Source organism: Dunckerocampus dactyliophorus, chromosome 4 (assembly GCF_027744805.1).
Source record: "Dunckerocampus dactyliophorus isolate RoL2022-P2 chromosome 4, RoL_Ddac_1.1, whole genome shotgun sequence".
NCBI classification, from domain to species: Eukaryota; Metazoa; Chordata; class Actinopteri; order Syngnathiformes; family Syngnathidae; genus Dunckerocampus; species Dunckerocampus dactyliophorus.
In genome coordinates, this window is record NC_072822.1 from 25,862,455 (window position 1) to 25,883,474 (window position 21,020).

At 39.4% G+C, this 21,020-nt stretch overlaps 1 protein-coding gene across 8 annotated transcripts in view; it reads right to left on the minus strand.

The window, feature by feature from the left end:
* The window catches only part of LOC129180408 (citron Rho-interacting kinase), an 82,046-nt gene extending 64,193 nt beyond the window's left edge, over nt 1-17,853 (minus strand). For 3 of the 8 annotated variants that reach the window (XM_054774862.1, XM_054774858.1, XM_054774865.1), the window contains exons 1-2: nt 17,620-17,852; nt 1,720-1,814 (exon numbers count right to left, since the gene is read on the minus strand). In XM_054774862.1, the coding sequence (XP_054630837.1) occupies nt 1,720-1,728 (9 nt within the window). In that variant the 5' untranslated portion in view covers nt 1,729-1,814; nt 17,620-17,852. Of the gene's footprint in view, nt 1-1,719; nt 1,815-11,367; nt 11,423-17,619 lie in introns of all 8 variants that reach the window. The other 5 variants (XM_054774864.1, XM_054774860.1, XM_054774863.1 and 2 more) reach the window with 3 other exon arrangements.
* Between the last annotated feature and the right edge of the window lie 3,167 nt (nt 17,854-21,020).

Below are 21,020 nucleotides of genomic sequence, written 5' to 3' on the forward strand. Positions count from 1 at the left end.
ATTCTGCCCTGAGTGGAGGAGTTTAAGTGAAGGAAGGATGGAACGTGAGATCGACAGGTGAATTGATAGTGTCAACAAACAAACATCCTCCCGGACACCTCTCTGGAGAGGTGTTCAGGGCACGTCCGACCGGCAGGAGGCCTCGGGGAGGACCCAGGACACGTTGGGGAGACTTTGTCTCTCAACTGGCCTGGGAATGCCTTGGGATCCACCGGGAGGTGTTGGACGAAGTAGCCAGGGAGAGGGAAGTCTGGGCTTCCCTGCTTAGGCTGCTGCCCCTGCGGCCCGAAGCAGCAGAAGATGAATGGATGGATGGGTGAAAGAATGGACCCTTCACAACGCTGTACATGGATATCAAGCGTACGCATACACATTGCACAGTGGAGGACGTTTATGTCGACGTCCCTCAGACTGAATTGAAACTAGCCATTGCTTGCACATTTACTTTAGCCAGAGACATCAGTAGAATGGGCGATAATGAAGGATTTTACAACTGCCGGCTTTTTGTGGCAATGTTTTTCTTCCATTTGTGCATATTTTAATTTTGATTCTTGTGTTTTCACATTTTATTTTATACTCTTATCAAACAGAGCCTCTGCTCTAATTGTGTTGTATGTGTTGACTACAATGACAACAAAGCTTTCGTACGTGGTGGCTAACAATCTTTAAAAAAAATTAAAACGTGTGCATTTTGTTCATTGCTGTGGTGGAATCCAGGTTAATACTGTCATGCTTTTATTTTGAAGCCACTTGCACTGAACAGGAAGTCAATTTAATGCCGTGTAACTAAACAGTGGTTACGTTCCTGTTGTGGTGTCACCCTGCTGAGCGATGAAGATGATGAAGACGATAATGACAATACTACATCACATGTCGACATAAACGGACCCCTTTGGCTCTCAAATGTTATGTCGACAAAAGCGTTGACCATGTATGTCCAAGCCTGCTTAAGAGCGCACGTTTTAGCCATAAGAAGAGCACGGTGGACCAGGACTTGAGGGTTGGGATTAAGGTTAGGGTTAATTTAACTTAATTTGGTTGATTTATAAACAGGTTGTCAACATAAACGGACCGGAGTTCCGTAGCAATGATGCCGACGGTGACTTATGAGGGCACTTTTTTGTAATAACAAGAACACTGTGGACCGGGATTTAATTAAGTCTTATACATAGGTTGTCGACATAAACGGACCAATTTCGAAACTATGCTTTTGGGTCTCAAATTTTATGTCAACAATAGCTGTCAACCACGTACTGTACGTTGAACTTTTTGCTTAAGAGGGCACTTTTTAGTAATCATAAAAACACGGTGGACTGGAACTTGATGAAGTGGTCAACCTATAGACGGGTTGTCGACATAAACTGACCGATTTTCCATAGAAATGCTACCTTTGGGTCTCAAATTGGATGTCAACAATAGCGATCGACCATGTATGCCGATGGCGACTGAAGAGGACACTTTTTTGTAATAAGAACACGGTGGACTGGGGCTCGATGAGTGGGCCCACATAGATGGGTTGTCAACTTAAACAGGTTCTACTCTACAATAGCAAAAAAAGGATTCACTTCAATTTCGAAGCCAACGGCAGTAACTGCAGTACATCCCATGCCTTGAAAGAAAGGTGTTAAATCTTTCACGTTATTTAAGGTGTCTTTGTATCATCACCGACACGCAGAGATGTGGAGTTTCTCTCTTGAAACAGCTTGTGGGGAATCGTACCTGTGACATGTGTCCAGAAATTCTGACGGCTACGTTGGTAGGAGAGAATCTCAAAGGAGTGTTGATTGGGAGAACTGATGGGTGTAGTCACTAATCTGCAGGGGAGATAAATGTGACAGATTACCACAAAACAAATAACAGAAAAAATACATTGAACTGCATCATACAGTACTGTGCATAAGTCTTGGGCCACCATTACATATGTTGTTGTAGCATTACTTTACGGATCACATACGGCTCCGGAAAATAATGAAAAGACCACTGGAGTATAATCACTTGCGATGGTTTTGCTATTTATAGGAATGTGTTTGAGTAAAATGGACACTTTTGCATTATCCTTTATACATATATCACCTAGGCTAAATTTTTTTTTTTTTTAAAGAACAATTGTGGAGTGTATTTGTGTTTTTCCAGGGGTGCCATTATAATTCTGGGGGTGGACCGTTTCTTTGAGCCGTATTAAAATAAAGACAATAGTCCCTTTATCCAAACTTAATGGAATCTTCCCTGGTCCATGTCGCGCCGCTCCACAAAGATTGGTGGAAATTGTTTTTAGAGTTGCAATACTCGTTTTTTTATTTAAAAGTATAAATATCCTCTTCTTTCAGCTTCTCAAATGTTAATGTTTTTTAATTTCCTTAGTCATCCATGAAAGCAGGGCTATTATCTTTGTGTTTCAGGCAAAACGAGATATTCACACACATCAGCTTTGACTTTGCCTCTTTTCTGATATATTGTGGACCAAACCACTAACTGTTTGCATTGGGTTCACATTGATTTGGTCTGTCTAGGGCCTAAATGATTAATCGATTAATCAAAACAGCAAGCTTCAGATTAATCGACTAAGAAAATAATAGCTTGTTGCAGCCCTAATTGTTTTTATATTTGTAGTATATTTGTATTTTTCCTTACATTTACTGTTTTACTGTGCCGGTGTAATTGCTGTGAAAAGGTTCCATCAAATGATAAAATCAGTGGGACCTTAAGAGTTCTGCACAGCACTCTATGATCACGTTTAAACAAAAATGGACTATGTAATTCCGGAAACAGCTTCTTAATGAGACACTTTCATTATTCACCAGGCACAGAACACACTTTTTGAAGATATTGGTGCGAAAGCACTACTATATTGCATAATTAGCACAATAATTCAAAAATGGTAATGAATACATCACAAAGAGGAGTAGGATGAAGCAATTATTTGGTCCTACCCACTCTCCATTTCACATAACACATTTGCTCACTTCCTGTATTCAACATGTAGTCTTTACCAATTCTGAAATAAGGTAGTATAACAATATATTAGAATGTATGAAGAATTATGAGGGCCGCACGGTGGTCTAGTGGTTAGCATGTTGGCCACACAGTCACAGTCTGGAGATGAGGAAGATGTGGGTTTGATTCTCCCTTAGTGGATTCCCCCTTCTGTGTGGAGTTTGCATGTTCTCCCCGTGTGTGCGTGGGTTTTCTCCGGGTACTCCGGTTTCCTCCCACATTCCAAAAACATGCATGTTAGGTTAATTGGAGACTCTAAATTGTCCATAGGTATGAATGTGAGTGTGAATGGTTGTTTGTCTATATGTGCCCTGCGATTGGCTGGCAACGAGTCCAGGGTGTACCCCTGTCGCCCGAAGTCAGCTGGGTTCGGCTCCAGGGATCCCTCGCGACCCTAATGAGGAGAAGCGGCATAGAAAATGGATGGATGGAAGAATTTTGAAAAATAAGTAATAAGTGCAACAGTGGTTAGACATAGCATTGTACAGGTATTTCCCCTGTGGTTCAGGATTCTTCTTCCTTATACTTTGTAAACATTAACTGCTTGTACTGCTTCCACTGTTTCTCGAAATGGCTCATTTTAGTGCATTTTTTGCCTTCTTAATTCAATCCATAATTTGATTCCATACTGATAATGCTGCGTTGTTTTCGCAGAGAAATATTTTAAGTTTAATTTTTCCCTAAGGTCAATTCTTCTCTTGTTGAGAAGAATTGGATTACGTTTTTGGGTAGCAAGTTACTGTTTGCTTTATACATCATTTTAGCTGTTTGAAGGTTTACCAGTTCAGCAAATTTTGTGGGTTGGTATGTTCTCTGTAACCGATATTGTGGCTTATCCTAACTCACCTTTTTTGTACTACATTTATAGTGAGTGAAGTGTACTTTTGTAGTTATTTCCCCATATCTTCACACAATAACTGAAGATATGGTAAAACCAGAGAACAACGGAGAATATGGAGTGATTTTTGGTCCACAACAATTTCTGCTTTCTTCAGTATTCAGTATGTCATGCCACCTTATGTTATATATTTTTAATGTGGGATTTTCAGATCATTTTGTCATCTATTATAACTGCAAGAAATGTCTTTTCGTTCACCCTGTCAATGTCTATGCCGTCTATTTGTGTTTGCGCATAAACGTCCTTTCTGCTATTACCAAACATTATTTTAGTTTTACTTAGGTTCAAGGATAGCCTGTAATCAAACCATCTTTTCATCTGTGTCTTTTTTATTCGCTCTCGTGTTTTTTCTCCAGAACAGTAGTGTGGAATGGAAGAAATACAAGCTAACGATCACCCTCACTCCATGCAAGCTCCATGCAAGATTTCACCCAATGGGGAAACGATGACTCTCGAACAGGTGAGGGACACGATTTACACAATTATGAGGGTGTTTCTTAATGATCTCAAGTTAGTTGGGAGCACAGTCACCAAGAGAACTATTAGTAACACACTTTGCTGGAATGGATTGACATGCTGCAGTGCCCGCAAGGTTCCCCTGTTCAAAAAAACACATGTTTAGGCCCATCTGAAGTTTGCCAGTGAACACCTGATTCTTTTGGCTTGGACAAATGTGATGTGGTCAGATAAGACCAAGATCTTTGAGGTCTTTGGCATCAACTGGACTTTTTGTTTGGAGGAGGGGAAATGCTGCATATGACAACAACACCATCTCTGCTGTCAAACAGGGAGGTAGGAACACTCTGCTTTGTGGCTGTTTCAGGAATTGTACAAGAAGGCTACCGCATTCAGCGGCCGATGACCGAGGCCATTTACAGTGGAGTATTAGATGAGAACCTTCTGGCCTAGGCCAAAACACTGATCTTCCAGCAAGACAATGACCCAAAACATACGGCCAAGGCAATAAAGTGGTGACTCAGGAAGAATGAAGATCCTGGAGTGGACCAGCCGGTCTCTGGACCGATGTGCACAACCCCGGTGACAAACTATATTAAATATTTGACTTCTGTGCTTGCCAAAAAGGGTTTCTCCACCCACTACTATGTCACGTGTTGCTAGGAGATCAAATACTTACTTCACTCAAAGAAATACAAATGCATGTATAACTAGTTTTTATGTGATGTGCAGAAATGATGACTTGGAACAGTCCACACGCATGAACAATGTGATTGTAACTGGGCTCCACATTACATGCAAACCTGATGCCAAGGCGGCTGATAACAGAGGAGGAGCACAAGATGTTGAAGCAACGGGTGGCCAACTCTCTGCAATAAAAGTGGGTGGATGTGGATGTCAGCCTGCATGCGTCTGGCAGGAATAACAACCACACCTGTCATCATCATAAAGTTCACCAACAAAATAACAAGGTGGTATTGCTGAAGCAGAGAGGCAAGCTGAAAGGAACAAGCATCTACATAAATGAACATGTGACACAATGCAACGCTGTTTTACTCACGAATTATGCAATTGTCCGCAATGTTACACTGATGATAGCCACTGCAGAAAAAACAACAACAAGGAACTCTCCCAATGCTAAAGTGTGAGTTTACAAGTATGTAATGTCTTATTTATGTCTGTTTTATTTTCTGTTATTATGTCTACTATATTGGGTAACATGAGCGTAAAGGGGACTATAGGGATGTTATTTCATGTTTAGAGGGCTATTAATAATGTTACAAAACGTATTTAGGAGGTCATAAACAGGTTTTCTATGCTCTAACTACGAAAATATTACATTTCTAATTAAGGAATCCTACTTTGCGGAAATTCACTTATCACGGTCGGGTCTGGAACCAATTAACTGCAATAAACGAGGGATTATGCAAATTTTCTAATAATTTTTTTGAATGTTTATTTGAACATGAAAAGAACATGAACATGAAAAACCATTTGAATCTTAATTTTGTACTTTTTTATTCTCCTTTTTCCTTAATATTGCACAAGCTATATAGTGTCATTCATTTAACGCCTATCCTCTTTTATATATATGTTTAATTATATTTGTATTATATATTCTATTTTATGTTAACACACTCTTTGTTTATACACAGGAAGTAAGTAAAAAGTGAACACAGTTTAAATGTCAAAATGTAAGCAAACGAAATATGGAAGTTTCAACATGTAGAAAACATGGTGTGAATGAATTATCAGTACGACCAGTCCAGGGTGTACCCCGCCTCTTGTCCGAAGTCAGCTGGGTTAGGCTCCAGCATACCAGCAACGCTAGTGAGGATAAGTGGCATAGAAGATGGATGGACAAATGGATGAATTATCAGTAATAGATAAGGGAAGAGGTAGGATTAAATATGCTCCTGTTTGGACATGTTTATCAATAAAAATATGGAGTGTTTATGTCTTTGTAAGTGGGTAAACTTCCAAAGTATGATTCCCCGCTAGATAAAGCTGCTCATCCTCATTACAGCAGTTAGAGAGTGTGCTGCAGGAAATCCTTATTGAGTTGGCGAAACAAAACACAAGCGCCTTGTGTTCAGAAAAGCTCAGGAAAGCTATAAATAGCTGGCTCATGCTCACATAACAGTGTTTTTCACCACCAATGGATATATTTAGTGGGATGCGTGATAAAGAGGAAGGCGGAGGCGAATGATTGACAGAATATTAAAAGCAAAGACTCTCCCACCCACTTACAGCAACATGATAAAGTACAGGGCATTGGAGAAGTACACTGATACTGTGTGTGCGTTCCCGTGTTTCTTTGAGTGCATGTGTTCCGTCTTTGCTGGCCTTCTGTGATCAGCGGGACACAACCAACACGTGGCCCGCAAGATCACAGGCAGTAGCATCTGTGTCAGCAAAGCAAAAGACAACAGCTAAAAAAGAACTCGCTGCTACTCATGAATAATTGGCAACGAATGTGATGTAACGCTATGCTTATGAAGCACTTGGGGGACCTTTCTTGGCATTGCTAAGCTGTCAGAGCCAGGTTATTTGGATGTTTATTCATGTATTCATTTTTTGTGGTTTCCTTGTGAGAAATCTCCAACATGCAAAAGAAAAATAATCAGCCAGGGTTGACAAAAGGACTAAAAAAATTCCCGTAAGAAGAAAAATACATTCTATAGGATATGTATCATTCAACTAACTAAAGAAGCAGAAAAAGCACATAAGACATATAGAAATAAGTTGACAACAAGCTTGAGAGTGTGTAGGAAAGAATATTCTAATCAATTATTTTAGAGCAACTTGGGGCAGTCTAAACAGTATCATAAGGAACAGCGCTAGGAGAACAGACTACCATCATTATTTTATGGTTGGAAACAGCAATAATGGTGATATTAATGAAGTCGTTGAAAAGTTTAATAACTACTTTGTAAATACTGGACCAAAACTAGAAGAAGAGATTCCAAAATTCTGGACAATGGAGGAAAAGAATGAAACAATAGAGAATTTACAAACTACCGACCACTTTCCTTATTACCACAGTTTTATAAAATAATCAAAAAGCTATTCAATAACAGGTTGGACAAATGTATTAATAAGAATGAATTACTCGTGGCGAGCCAATACACGTTTACGTTTGGCACTGATCAAAATCACTGAGGAAATTCCCAACGAATGTGGAAAAACGTTGACAACTATATTGCCATATTGTTACATTACCTTATCACTTTTCTATGTATTAAAATCACATATGAAATACAGGACATGAAAAAATGTACAGCAACAAATGTGATACGGATGGGGAGTAGGAATAAATAAGCTTTGCTTCTTCCTACTCCTTTTGGACATGTGGAACTGTGAATTGTATTATATGATGTCCACTGTAACTTGTATGCATGTGCAAATAAAATGAAACCCTTACAATGACCATTACCAGAAGTGGTGGAACACCATAGACACTCAGATACCGTTTCTATTGCAGGCAACTATTATTGATAGCGTTGAGGTCAGGGCTTTGTGAGAGTTCTTCCAAAGAGGGGTGGGCGGATTGATCCAAATATCAATACCGTAGCACCACAAAAGAGTAAAACCATTCTTTCTTGTGGCGCGCCTCTAGCTTAGAGGATAAATACTTTGGATCCTGCACCATCCCCTCAGCCTAGAGCTGTCCTATCTGATTTAGTCTGTGAGCATTAACTGATGAAGCTTGCTCGCATGAGAGGCGAAACGTCTTCTAGGACAACCTGAACAGTCCAGTTGTGATCGATTTATTGTCCTGAGAATACAATGCATTGATGCCAAGGGTGGTATCAGGGTCGGATCAATAATATCGTGATCAGATCGATGTTTTCGAGTTGTCTTTTATGTTTACTTTCACAAATATCTGTCTGTTTTTTGTTATATCTGTGTATGTGTGTGTGTGTGTGTGTGTATATAAAACAACAAAAAAAAGACAGATATTTGCATTTGTATGTGTATAGATATGTATAGAAATATCTCTCTGCTTTACGTGTGGTTTTGTGGGGGGTATACACACACCTCCAAACACACACATACACACATATATACACCCACCACTTTGTGCTTCAAATATATCTTAATTAAGAAATCAAGCTTTGTGGTTGAATACGGCCTATTAGTAGTCAGAAAAAAAGCATATTTAAGGAAATCTTGCATATTTTTTGCCTAAATTCAGCATTTTCAAGCATAAAAATGGCTGAATGAACTAAAATACAAATATAAGGCATTCAGAAGATGCATTCAAAGACGTTGTGATGGTATGTAGTGTTCTACACTGGTCACAAGTTGTTAGTGAGGTTACTGTAATATTTGGTGAGACACACAAGCACCAGACTTCATTGCCAAACTCGGTTTGAATGATCTCACAACAGGCACAATAATCCCTAACACGGGCTACTGTTGCGGCCATAATCCATGTCAAGCTAAAGATCAACTCTGAACTCCTGACATCATTTGCCCCCTCTCAGCGCCCCTAGCACTGGAACACATGTACAGCAACACACACGAATACGAGTCTTATTTATGTCTTATATGGCTTATTTTCTATTATCCTGTCTCCTAAATATCGGAGAATACGAGTGTAAAGGTGACTATAGGGGTGTTATTTCATGTCAAGTAAGGATGCTCCGATCTATGGGCCACCGATCAATACCGGCTGATTTCCATGTAATAGCATGTGATCAGCATATGCCAATAATTGCCTTTAAACGCTGATCACAAAAGCCAATGACTTCTGGTTGATCCTATTGCAGCCTGTCGTGATCCGTGTGTGCAGTGTAGTGTCTTGCTCTAATGTCTTGGAGAAGCGTCCCCTGCCTACTTCCCTTCACACTGCGCAGGCGTGCCAAAGCCAAAACAAACATGTCTGCCGTGCGGAACTTAGCTGCCATTTGTGAGTGATGTAAACTGGAAAAACATGCCATGAAAAACATCTCGCGTTAAGAAGCTTTAATTTAATATGGCATTTGAAGAACAAACACTTGACTGAGTATGGTGAGTGTTCGAGGCTCACGGTGCAGCGTCAGTCAAACGGCAGCTAACGCTTGCTTGCTAGCTTGTAGATGAATCTTCGGTTCAAAGGAATCTTCGGTTCAGCAATATGTTTTAACAAGGACACAAAAACGCTACAGTACAGCAGAACCGTGCCAGGACGAAAAGGCACGGTCACAGGAGTGAAATATGCGTGAATGACTTAATAATTTCTTGCGTTGATCATTAAGGTTGATCATTAAAATTCAAACAAAGGTTTGAACTTTTTTGAGAGTGTTTAAACAAGAGAGAAATGTGAGAAAATGTTATTGCCTGTCTGAGAAAAGTGTATAAAGTGTATGGTGAGGGGTTTTACAGGCTTAAATCATATATAATCATTGTAAAAAAAAAAATCAAGTTGGCTACTTTGCGGCTTTCACTTATTGCGGGCTTTTTTGGGACCTATCCCCCGCAAGAAACGAGTGAACACTGTAACTCGAAAAATAATTGAATTTATCGGACTCGATGACCAGCGGTGGAAGACAACACTTATTGAAGAGGTCATAAACAGGTTTTATATGCCCTAACTCCAAAAATATTACATTTATAAATAAGGAATCATACTTAGCGAAAATTCACTTATCACGGTTGGGTCTGGAACCAATTAACTACAATAAAGGAGGGATTATGCTAATTTTCTAATTATTTTTTGGAATGTTAATTTGAACATGAAAACAAAATGTATTCCTATTTTATTACTTTCTGTTTCAATCTTATTTTTGTCTTTATTTTATCCTTTTTATTCTTCTTTATTCAGGCACCCCTGGCCAATAGCTAATCCATGTGATCGGTATCGGCCGATTTCACTCATGGATGATCGGAATCTGCAGCATAAAACCCTGATCGGAACGTTCCTAGTCTAGAGGGCTCTAATAATGTTAAAAACGTATTTAGAAGGTCGTAAACAGGCATTCAATGCTCTAACTACACAACTATTCCATTTCTACATAAGAAATCCTACTTGAAGAAATTCACTTATCACGGTCAGGTCTGGAACCAATTAACCATGATAAACGAGGGATTAAGTCCAAAAAGCCAATTGGAGTTTTAGCTTTTCTTGACTTCATTTTGTCCAAAAAAATAAGGGATGTTATAAAACTGAATAAGAGAATCATTGTATTTATATATTTACATTGTTGTATGTATATATTGTTAAATAAAAAATATTGTTAAAGAAATTTCATAAATAAGTTATATTTTTTCAGGATCAGCATCAACAAATCAAGTTTTTTTAATTAAAAAAATTCAAGTGAAAAGTCTCGGTATCCGTGTCTGTATCGGCAATACTTAATAGGATTGGGACGAAAGGACAAAAGAGAGGGAACATTCACCATAGCCTGAGTTGAGGAGATCTTTTTGGTGGATTGAATCATGTGTGAGGGGTGTGAGTCAGAGATGGTGAGGAGGAGGAGGAAGAGGGAAGTGGAAAAGGGTTTGGATCCCTGAGTTCTGCTGTGTTGCTGTTTGGGCTGCAGAGGTAGCAGTCACAGACACCTATGTTGTCGGCACGGATAGGGACGGATGCGTCCAAATATTGATCGTGTCAATACCAAGGGTAGTATCAGTATTGGATCGATTCTAGCGTGATAAGTTTGGTCATTTTCAGTTCTCTTGTTGTAAGGGAATAATTGGATTGCAGTAGATACTTGCTATTTGCAGGGGTTGCGGTCCACCATCCTCAAAAATGCGAGTAATTAATATGCCCATATAAATGTCTACTTTTGACACACGGCTTGCTTCTCCCCTTCCAAATCCTCTTGCTAGCTTGACATTGATGTCCTCCTCTAATTTCAGATCAACATTTGCAATAAAAGCGACTGTTGTAATTATTACACTTGATGACTGCCTTAGAGCCCGCCCCTTCTCGCTTCAGTTGCCTCCATTATGACACAATCCAGGTTTGAGCCCTAAATATGCCTCACACACTTATTAAACACATTTAAAGAATGTAGTATGTAGGTGCTCACCGCTAACACGGCAGTTTGTCTCCTGTTTGGTGGATTTATTGAGCTGTGGCAGCATCTGAGAAAGTTAAACACAGGTTTCACTTTTGTGTATCAGCACACAAGTATGATGCATTAGTGCAGTGGTCCCCAACCCCCGGGCCGCAGCCCTGTACCGGGCCGTGGGTCATTTGGTACCGGGCCACACAGCAAGAACAAATAATTTCCATTATTTCATTTTTTTTTAATGTTTTATTTTGAAAAGTGGCCGGATTCCCTCTGTTCCATCCGTCTCACTTGACGCATGTCCATTGTGTGTGTGCTAGCTTTATCTCATGCCGCACAGATAGACTACTACTGTATTTTTACCATTTTTCTTTCACCTCATATTTGGTGTCAAATGCTGATACTATGTGGGAATGCATAAAGGTAAGTTTTGATGAATTATTGAGTGCTAATGTGCACATTTGTCTCAAGTGAATTCATGCTAGCGCACCGCCTTTTATCACACACGTCAAACAGCAACGTAATAATCTCTCTGGAAACACTTGGCTGGAACTTGAACTGGTGGATGGTGGGTCGCCATTCATTTTGTGCTTTTAATTTGATGTTATTCATGTCTTAGTTTTACACAATACATAATAAATAAGATCAATTAGATCGCTATAATGTACAACCCCCCCCCCCGGTCCACGGGAGATTTGTGGGAGCACAAGCCGGCCCGTGGGTCAAAAAAGGTTGGGGACCACTGCTTTAGAGGACCGCCAAAGAAAGTGAAAATCTTAACGCTTGATGAAAAAACGTCAGTGAAGCATAAAGACATAAACATGTAAGAATTGTGGGATTTCTAACTTTGGTTCATGTATGCTGTGCATTTTATATTATCACATATTTATCAGTTCTTACCAACTTATGGCAACTTTTCTGTGGAAAAACTGCCAACTGTTGAAGAAAAGAATAATAATTTTTTACCAAAAATCCACGAATGCTCACTCTGTAATACAGTAATCCCCCGCCACCTCGCGTTTGGAATTTCACGGCTTCACTCTGTCAGGGTTTTTCAAAATGATATACATGAATAAATCATGTTTATAATCTGTTTATAATTGCATTCAGAAGACAGACGCATTCAAAGACGTGATGATATGTAGTATTCTACACTGGTCACTAGGTGTCAGTAATGTTACTGTAATGTTCAGTGAGACACACAAGCACCAGACTTGATCGCCGGAACAACAGGCTTTTACTGCAGGTTTGAATGATCTCACAAAAGGCACAATAATCCCTAACACGGGCTACTGTTGTTTCATGTCTAGAGGGCTCTAATAATGTTTAAAAAGTATTTTAAAGGTTATAAACAGGTTTTCTATGCTCTAAATTCACTTACCACGTTTGGGTCTGGAACTAATGAATGAGGGATTACTGTATTAATATTAATGGTATTAATATTTGTTTGTTTTTTTTGGTTTGCCTGAAAGTTTTGTCCTGTGTTTTATTCTGATTCTAATAACAATCAACATATTAAGAGCAAAATCACAAAAACCTTTAATGATCTTGAAAAATTTCATGTAAAAATGATCGGTATTAGTCTCGATATCGGCCCTGCATTCACTTGGTTTCGGCTCAATACCAACATTTGCCAGATTGTCATGCACAAAAAGATTGAGTGTGCGTGTCATCTTCTGTAGAGTGAGTTGATGTTCTCTTTTCCTGAACATTTAACGCCTTCAACTCTGGGCTTGAGAGGCTTGCTTGAAAAGGACATATCCAAAATAAAGTTTTCCTCCGCATCTACAACATCTACATGGATGATCTTGGTATCAACGTAAAGGGTGGACTTTAATTCTTCCTGTAAATATGAAAATGTACATATCCTTGCTACTGTTTGCGAGTAAATAAAGCTGCTTGTTTAGTTTAGTTTAGTGTCAATGGAGGGGCGACGTGTTAGCTTTCAAATGCTAAAGGTTTGCTGCATTGTGATTTTGTTTGCCTGCTTGTTTTTTTTTACAGTGCTTGTGGTTTGAATTGTCTTCTGTTTTTCTAAACTTGGTGTAGTTGCGATTTTAGCTGACGTTCTTCCGCTTACGCGGCTGTATAGCACGTGAATACTGACGCAAGCGTTGCACAGCAGTTACCATAGCAACACAAATGCGACCATGCTGACCCATGTACTGGGGTTAACAGGGTATTGGTCGTAGAGAGTCTTTACTTTAATGTACTATGTACTTGCAGGAAGTGCTGTATGTTCTAGCACTGGTGCGAGCAATTCTCTTTCATATCTCTTTTCATATCTCGCAAAATAGATCTTTTTGACAGCAGGCATTTGGAGATGTCAACCAATCACAAACACAGCAATGATATTACAGATGGATATATCCCATTTAGTTATCGCTCACTTGCGTGGCTGACATACACACAAACACTAAAAATAGTACAGTAAGAGCAATGACCATGCAAAACAATCTCAGTATGTCATGTTATTTGATCCAACCAACAACGATACTTTTACTGCTAATTGGCACGGATATTATCTCACATAACAAGGTCCTCAGGATAAGACTGATAATTGCATACTACTGTTCTGAGCTCTGAGAAAAATGACACTCATCATCCACTTTATTAAGTAACTGCTCTAACATGACATCCAACACCAGAAACTAACTATGAAAACTATCCAAGATTCTACTCTTTGTCCCTTTGTCCCTAAACTCATTAAAAAAATGTATAATGCTCAATTTTGTGAATGTAATATGCCTTACATCAAATATTACGGTGCCTGAAACATGCAAAACGTGTTAACAAAAAGCACAACAAATCACAATTTCACCAGCCGGAAAGGGAATGTACCAAATCTCCAGTTTATGTTAGTAACACAGAAGTGCAAACACTTTCACAAAAAGCAAACCAAATTACAATTACACCACCCGGAAGGGGATTGTACCCCTGTTATATTAAAAAAGTTGATGGACTCCTGTAGTACATCTGCTCCTTCCGTCTGTACAGTACTTCACGATAACGAAGCGATACTTTTTGTCGGCTTTATCTGTAACTATAAAACAAATCTTGGATTTTCGCTTTAAATTTGTGATATATGTTGAAGTATTTGATTCAGGCATATCCAGAAATACAATGAGAGGAGCAGGTTAGAAATTCACAACTTAATTGTGGCACTTTGTAACATATTTGTCCCCCTATTTAATTATCTGTATTATGTGTATTAATATGACTGTTTACCACTGTGGTTCATAACATTGTATGTGCAAGTAGTTGCCTGCCATGGGTAGCAACAGGTACATTCATGATAACATGTAATACTTACAGTATTATGCGTATTTTGGCCATTTTGGCATTACTGGAACTTCCTTCCTCGGTGTCGATGCGCCAGTAACGTAATTCGATGGGCGTAACATTGTTAATAATAATAACAACGTCGATGTAGCTTGGTTAATATGCATGTCACATTCTACTCAAATTGAGAATTGTTGGCGCTTTTTGGAGTATTTTTCAGAAGGCTTCATAGGCAGAATAAGTGGTTCCCTTAAGTGCAGTAATGAGCTGTCTCTTTTTAGCTGTTTATATATCTTTCGAACGCACAGAGAAAGACATATGTGTCCATGTCTCACATAAGGATTGTGGATGACGGGCAAAATTCCAAAAAAAGTGCAGTTTTCCTTTAACAGACGGAAGGAACAGATGTACTACAGGAGTCCATCAAATATCTTAATGAGGGTACAACAGTGGTACAATCCCCTGCCAGGTGGTTTTACTGTTTGTTTGTTTTTTTTGCTTTTTGTTGAAGTGTTTGCACTTCTCGACTACGAACATAAACCAGAAAGAAGTGTAGAAACTCCCTGCTGATTGATCCAAACGTTGCCACTTCCTAGAACTCTGGGATTTGGTACATTCCCTTTCCGGCTGGTGAAATTGTAATTTGTTTTGCTTTTTGTTAAGGTGATTTGCATTTCTTGGCCACCGTAAAATATGGCAAACACGACACAAGACAATGTACTTCTACACCACTTCACAGTGTGCCCCTAATACAAAAACAAAAACCATACTACTCGCTATCAGCCAGCAATGAGCATTCAATGAGTCGCTTGTTCCTGATCCCTGCAGATGCATGAAATATCCTCATGAGTCTGCAGTCTGTGTGATAGCAAATGTACCCCACACCCAATCACACACAGATTCACCAAATCATATCCAAACTTTTTCACAGAGGAAATGATGAATAATGAATAATCAAAGGATGATAGTATAAAAAAAAAACTGCGAGTAACTGAGACCTTCATATAAATGTCTATTTCTGACTCACGACTCGCTCCTCCTCCGAACCCTACTGGTAGTTTCATGTCAACATTCTCCTTCCATTTCGAATCAACATTAGCAATAAAAGACAGCGTTGTAATTATTAGATTAGATTCAGCTCCAGAACCCTACTAGGAGCATTCAGTGGCGCAACACTGCCCCCATACACCTGCACGGCTGACTGAGGTACTGCAACTAGTGCACCTGCTTGCTTTTATGTGCTTTGTAAAAAATCCCCTCATAAATTATACGAATAATAAAAAACACTATTAAATGACATTAAATATTTACTTTGAGGTTACAGTCATTGCCTGATAATGCAAAGGCTTTATTTGAATCATCATTATCATCAGGCTGGGGAGAAGTGCTTAAAATTAAATCCAACAAACTTAGTTTATCAAAACTTTGTAATAAAAAGATAGATACAAACAAAAATAATTTTTTGTAACACAATGTACATTTAAAAACAGCAGCATTAATTGCCCTTGATCAATAGCGACAAAGGAAGCTAACAAGCTGAATGCAGTGAAGCACAATCCAGGTTTAAGGCCTAAGCCGTGCCAACGGCGCTTACGTCTGTGCTGGCGCTGCCTCCACCTCACTGAGAAGCAGCTAGCGGTAGTACGCTCCTCCCCCGTTCTGCAGGACACCGGGTCATTCTGGCTAGCTGTCCAAGAAGGCGTCCACACTGATTACCTGTTGTAATTCCAGTAACGATTTAACATCCTATGTTAACTTGTGTTCACCTCGCTGTCAGTTTTGAGGCCAGATTGTTATCTATAAGTTTGACTTTTGCAACTACGGTTCATTCAAGGCCCCCGAACAAAGTACAAAATTTAAACGATTGACAAAAAAAAAAAAAACTTATCAGTGAAGCATAAACGTGTAAAAATGGCAAGGTTTTTAAACAGTGAAATGGTCCATGGAGGTTCACTCGGATTTCTCATTTCTACCTTCAAGCAAAGTGCTTTGACGCAGCATCAGAAGCAACTGGGGGTTAGATCATACCTCAACATGCTCATGAGAACAGAGGATCAAACCAGCAACCTTCAGGTGGGGAGACAACCACCGTGCCGCATGAGCCATGCCAGCCCTGTGTTACAGGGGCAGCTACAGTGGTACACATATGCCGCACATCATACCTGCATTATCACGTATTTATAAATTACTTATCGTGATTGAGATGTTTTCGGAAGAAAAAAACGGCCTCACTTGAGGAGATATTGGAAGAAAAAAATGCCTGCATGTCAGCTTTGATTTAAAAGTGGCAAAGCATATAATTATTGGGGTTATTATTATCAACAGTTCAACTTTTTCTTCTTTAATTGTATTTTTAGTATGTAGCATTGGCCAATAAAAAACAACCTAGCACATCCCTGTATTATGCAATCAAATATGCATGTTTCCAAAAAAAAAAACCAACATTGTGAGTGTACCTATTGTTGTGTCATGTTTTTATCACCACTATCATCAGTATTCTTCTGGAGTCGGCTTTAAAAAGAAATCCTATTGTATACTTAGCAGCAAAAAAACAGCAAGCTTCTTTTTAGCGCTCCACTAGCCTTGGAAATCCTGCTGTTACCATAGCGATACTTTCCTTCAAGCATACTTTTCATCATGTGCATGCAATGTTATGGCTTTGAACTGTTTTCAACTTATTTGGAACGTCCCTGTGTGACAGGAAGAGTCCAAATCAACTTCCACAGATGAATCTAATGTGAAAAAAAACCTGACAGAGTGGAGACAGTGTGAATGCCACCTCGGGGAGTGATGGGAAGATGTGGAAGAAAGCATCTGTGTCGTGACCAAAAGGATCTACAGACAGCATAGCGCTGCTGCACAAGTAGGGTGCAACAACACTACGTGGCCATGAAGCTGCGCCGTCTATCAATCACATCCTGCACACTGGGACGCAAAACAAGACTTTTGAGCGACATTCAACGAGCAGTAAAACAGCTCAGCACTTACTCAGACTGCCACAGCGGACACCTTTTCCTTAAACACGGCACCTCCTCGAAGCCACCGGCCAGACTGAGACTGAGAGCTTCGCTTCTTCGTCAAATTTGTGGGTGTCATCCTCACTCGGGAGACAGATGAAGAGGAGAGCAGAGAGGGAGCACGACCGGCGGCTGCTGCTTCCAGGGAGATGAGGAGAGAGGAGGAGAGGAGATGCAAGAGAAATGCAGCAGATCCGTGATCACTCTCTCCCGCCCTCCCACTTCTTCTCAGGTCTTTGCTTGGTCTCCATGCTGCAGCAGATGTCACTCATCACATTTATGCATGCAGCGTCAAACTCGAAGTGGGTGATACTGCAATTTTTAGTATAGATAGAAGTAAATACAGGGACAATATTGCCGAGTCCGATAACTGGAAATTTTGTAATTGTGCTTTTAATTTGGTCAGAATGATTACAGTGGTTCCCCGCGCATTTGCAATCCACAGCCCCGCAAATTTGCGGGCTTTAAATTTTTTTTATTTTTATTTTTCACCAAAAATCGGTCATTTTTTCAAAGAAAACGCATCTCATTCACCATAAGTTAGTAAGTATTTACAAATAGATGATTATACAGTTAAAATATGCAGCATACATGTACCACTGTTAAAAAAAAGCCTACGATTGTTACATGTCTTCATGCTTCACTGATAATGTTGAGATTCCGCACTTTGTGTGGAGGTTCTTGAAGGCACCATAGTAAAACGTGTACAGTAATCCAGAGGTGGGAGAAAGTCAGTGTTTTGCAAGTCTCAAAAAAATCTCAAGTATTTAATCCCTTAACTGAACTCAAATCATAAATCAAGACAAGACAGGTCAATTCAATCCCAAAGTCATAAAATCTACATTTTCGAGACCTTACAAGTCATAACCACTGTCAAATGTTTACCAAATCAAATACGATAACTTTGTAGTTTGCAAATGCAAATTAAATTCTCCTCAGTGCCATGTTGACACATCCTGGCGTTAATCACTGCCACTCTTCAGGAGCTCACAGAACTCTAATGCACACCCTTGTTGTGTGTTCTTAAACCTGATTGGACGTTAGTAGAGGCATTCAATGAGGCAGATTCTGTGGAAAAATGTGGTGTCTTGATGGAAATTACATAATAATGGTCACATTCGTTAAATACTTTGAATGGGGACACATTTTACTCAACACATTCACTGAAAATCCCAAGTATTTTCAAGTTATCAGTCGAAAGTCTGAGTCAAGTCTGGAGTCAAAGTCCAAATCGACTTGTCATGTCGAGTCCAAAGTCATCAAAATTGTGACTCGAGTTCAAGTCGCGTGACTCCACTAGTGATTTTTTATGTTAATTAAAAAATAATAACACTTTTGCAAAAAGTGATTTATTCTATTCTTTTCTTATCCTCTTAATGAGCAACTTTTATTAACATTTTTAAAAACTCTAAAAGGAGTCAGTGCCTCACCAGCCATGTGCTTACCGCAGGTCACAGATGTATACAATATACACTCTTGATCAAAATCTTAAGACCAGTTGAAAAATTGCTAGAATTTGCATTTTGCACATTTGGATCTTAATGAGGTTTTAAGTAGAGCTACAATATGCAAAAACAAGAAGGGGGAGTGAGACAAAAAGCACTTTGAAAAAGTAATTCATTGAAAACAACCATTAAACGGAAATAGGCTGTTTATCAGCTGATCAAAAGTTTAAGACCACAGGCTATAAGAGCATTCACACTGTCATGCCCTCCTGATGGCTAAAGCTAAGAAGCTTTCTCTTTTTGAATGTGGTTGGATTGTCGAGCTGCATCAGCAAGGCCTCTCGCAGCGTGCCATTGCTGCTGAGGTTGGGCGCAGTAAGACAGTCATTCTAAGTTTTTTTAAAGATCCTGAGCATTATGGAACAAAAAAGTCAAGTGGTAGACCCAAAAAAATCACACCTGCACTTTGACCCAAATTAAGGCCCTTACTGGTGCCGACCTCAGCGCAATAACCATCAGACGGCATCTGCGGGAAAAGGGTTTAAAAAACAAAGGAATTCAAAGACCTCGTATTCTTCAACGCCACAAAACTGCCTGTTTAGACTTTGCCAGGGAGCATCAAACATGGGACATTGAAAGGTGGAAAAAAGTTTTATTCTCTGATGAGAAAAAATGTAACCTTGATGGTCCAGATGGCTTCCAACATTACTGGCATGACAAGGAGAGCCCACCTGAGATGTTTTCTACCCGGCACATTGGAGGGGGGTCCATCATGATCTGGGGTTCTTTTTCATTCAGTAAAACACTGGAGCTTCAGGTGGTGCAGGGTCGTCAAACGGCAGGGCTTACGTGCAGATGTTGCAGCGGGCATCCCTCATGACTGAGGGCCCTCGTCTGTGTGGTACCAGCTGGGTTTTTCAACAGGACAACGCTGCAGTTCACAATGCTCGCTTGACCAAGGACTTCTTCAGGGAGAATAACATCACTCTTTTGGACCATCCTGCATGTTCCCCTCATTTAAATCCCATAGAGAACATTTGGGGATGGATGGCAAGGGAAGTTTCTAAAAATGGCCATCAGTTCAAGACAGTTGATGCCCTTTGTGAAGCCATCTTCATCACTTGGAGCAATGTTCCCACTAGCCTCCTGGAAACACTCGCATCAAGCATGCCCAAACCCATTTTTGAAGTGATTAACAAGAACGGTGGAGCTACCCAATACTGAGTCCTACTGAGAACATTTTTTGTTCTGGTTTGGAGAGTTTTTTGTTAGTTTTTGAGCGGTGGTCTTAAACTTTTGATCAGCTGATAAACAGCCTATTTCAGTTTAATTGTTGTTTTCAATAAATTACTTTTTCAAAGCACTTTTTGTCTCACTCCCCCTTCTTGTTTTTGCATATTGTAGCTCTACTTAAAACCTCATTAAGATCCAAATGTGCAAAATGCAAATTCTAGCAATTTTTCAACTGGTCTTAAGATTTTGATCAGGAGTGTACTAGTGCTCTTGTCTTATTTTTGTACAGTATTTCTACCAGGGATGGGCAGATCAATCCAAATATCAGTAGTATCGGTAGTGTCAGGATTAAATTAATACCAGCATGATGAGAGTGATTATTGATTTCCCACATATCTGTTTTTTGTTGTTGTTCATATTGTAATGTTTGTACAGGTATATTGTTATGTTATATTTTTTACAAAAACTCATCTCAGGAATAACTCCTTGGATCTGAATTGAAAGCCAACAGTAGTTTTTGCTTTTGTCTAGTTATTTTGCACAATTTACTTGAATTAAATGTAATACAATGTATGTATATAATAAAGGGGGGCAGTTGTATTATTTAGTCACATTGTTGTTTTTCTATATTGTTAAATTGTCCACAAATAAGTTTGACAAAATCCTTTATGCAGGAGCCTAAATACTCTCAAGT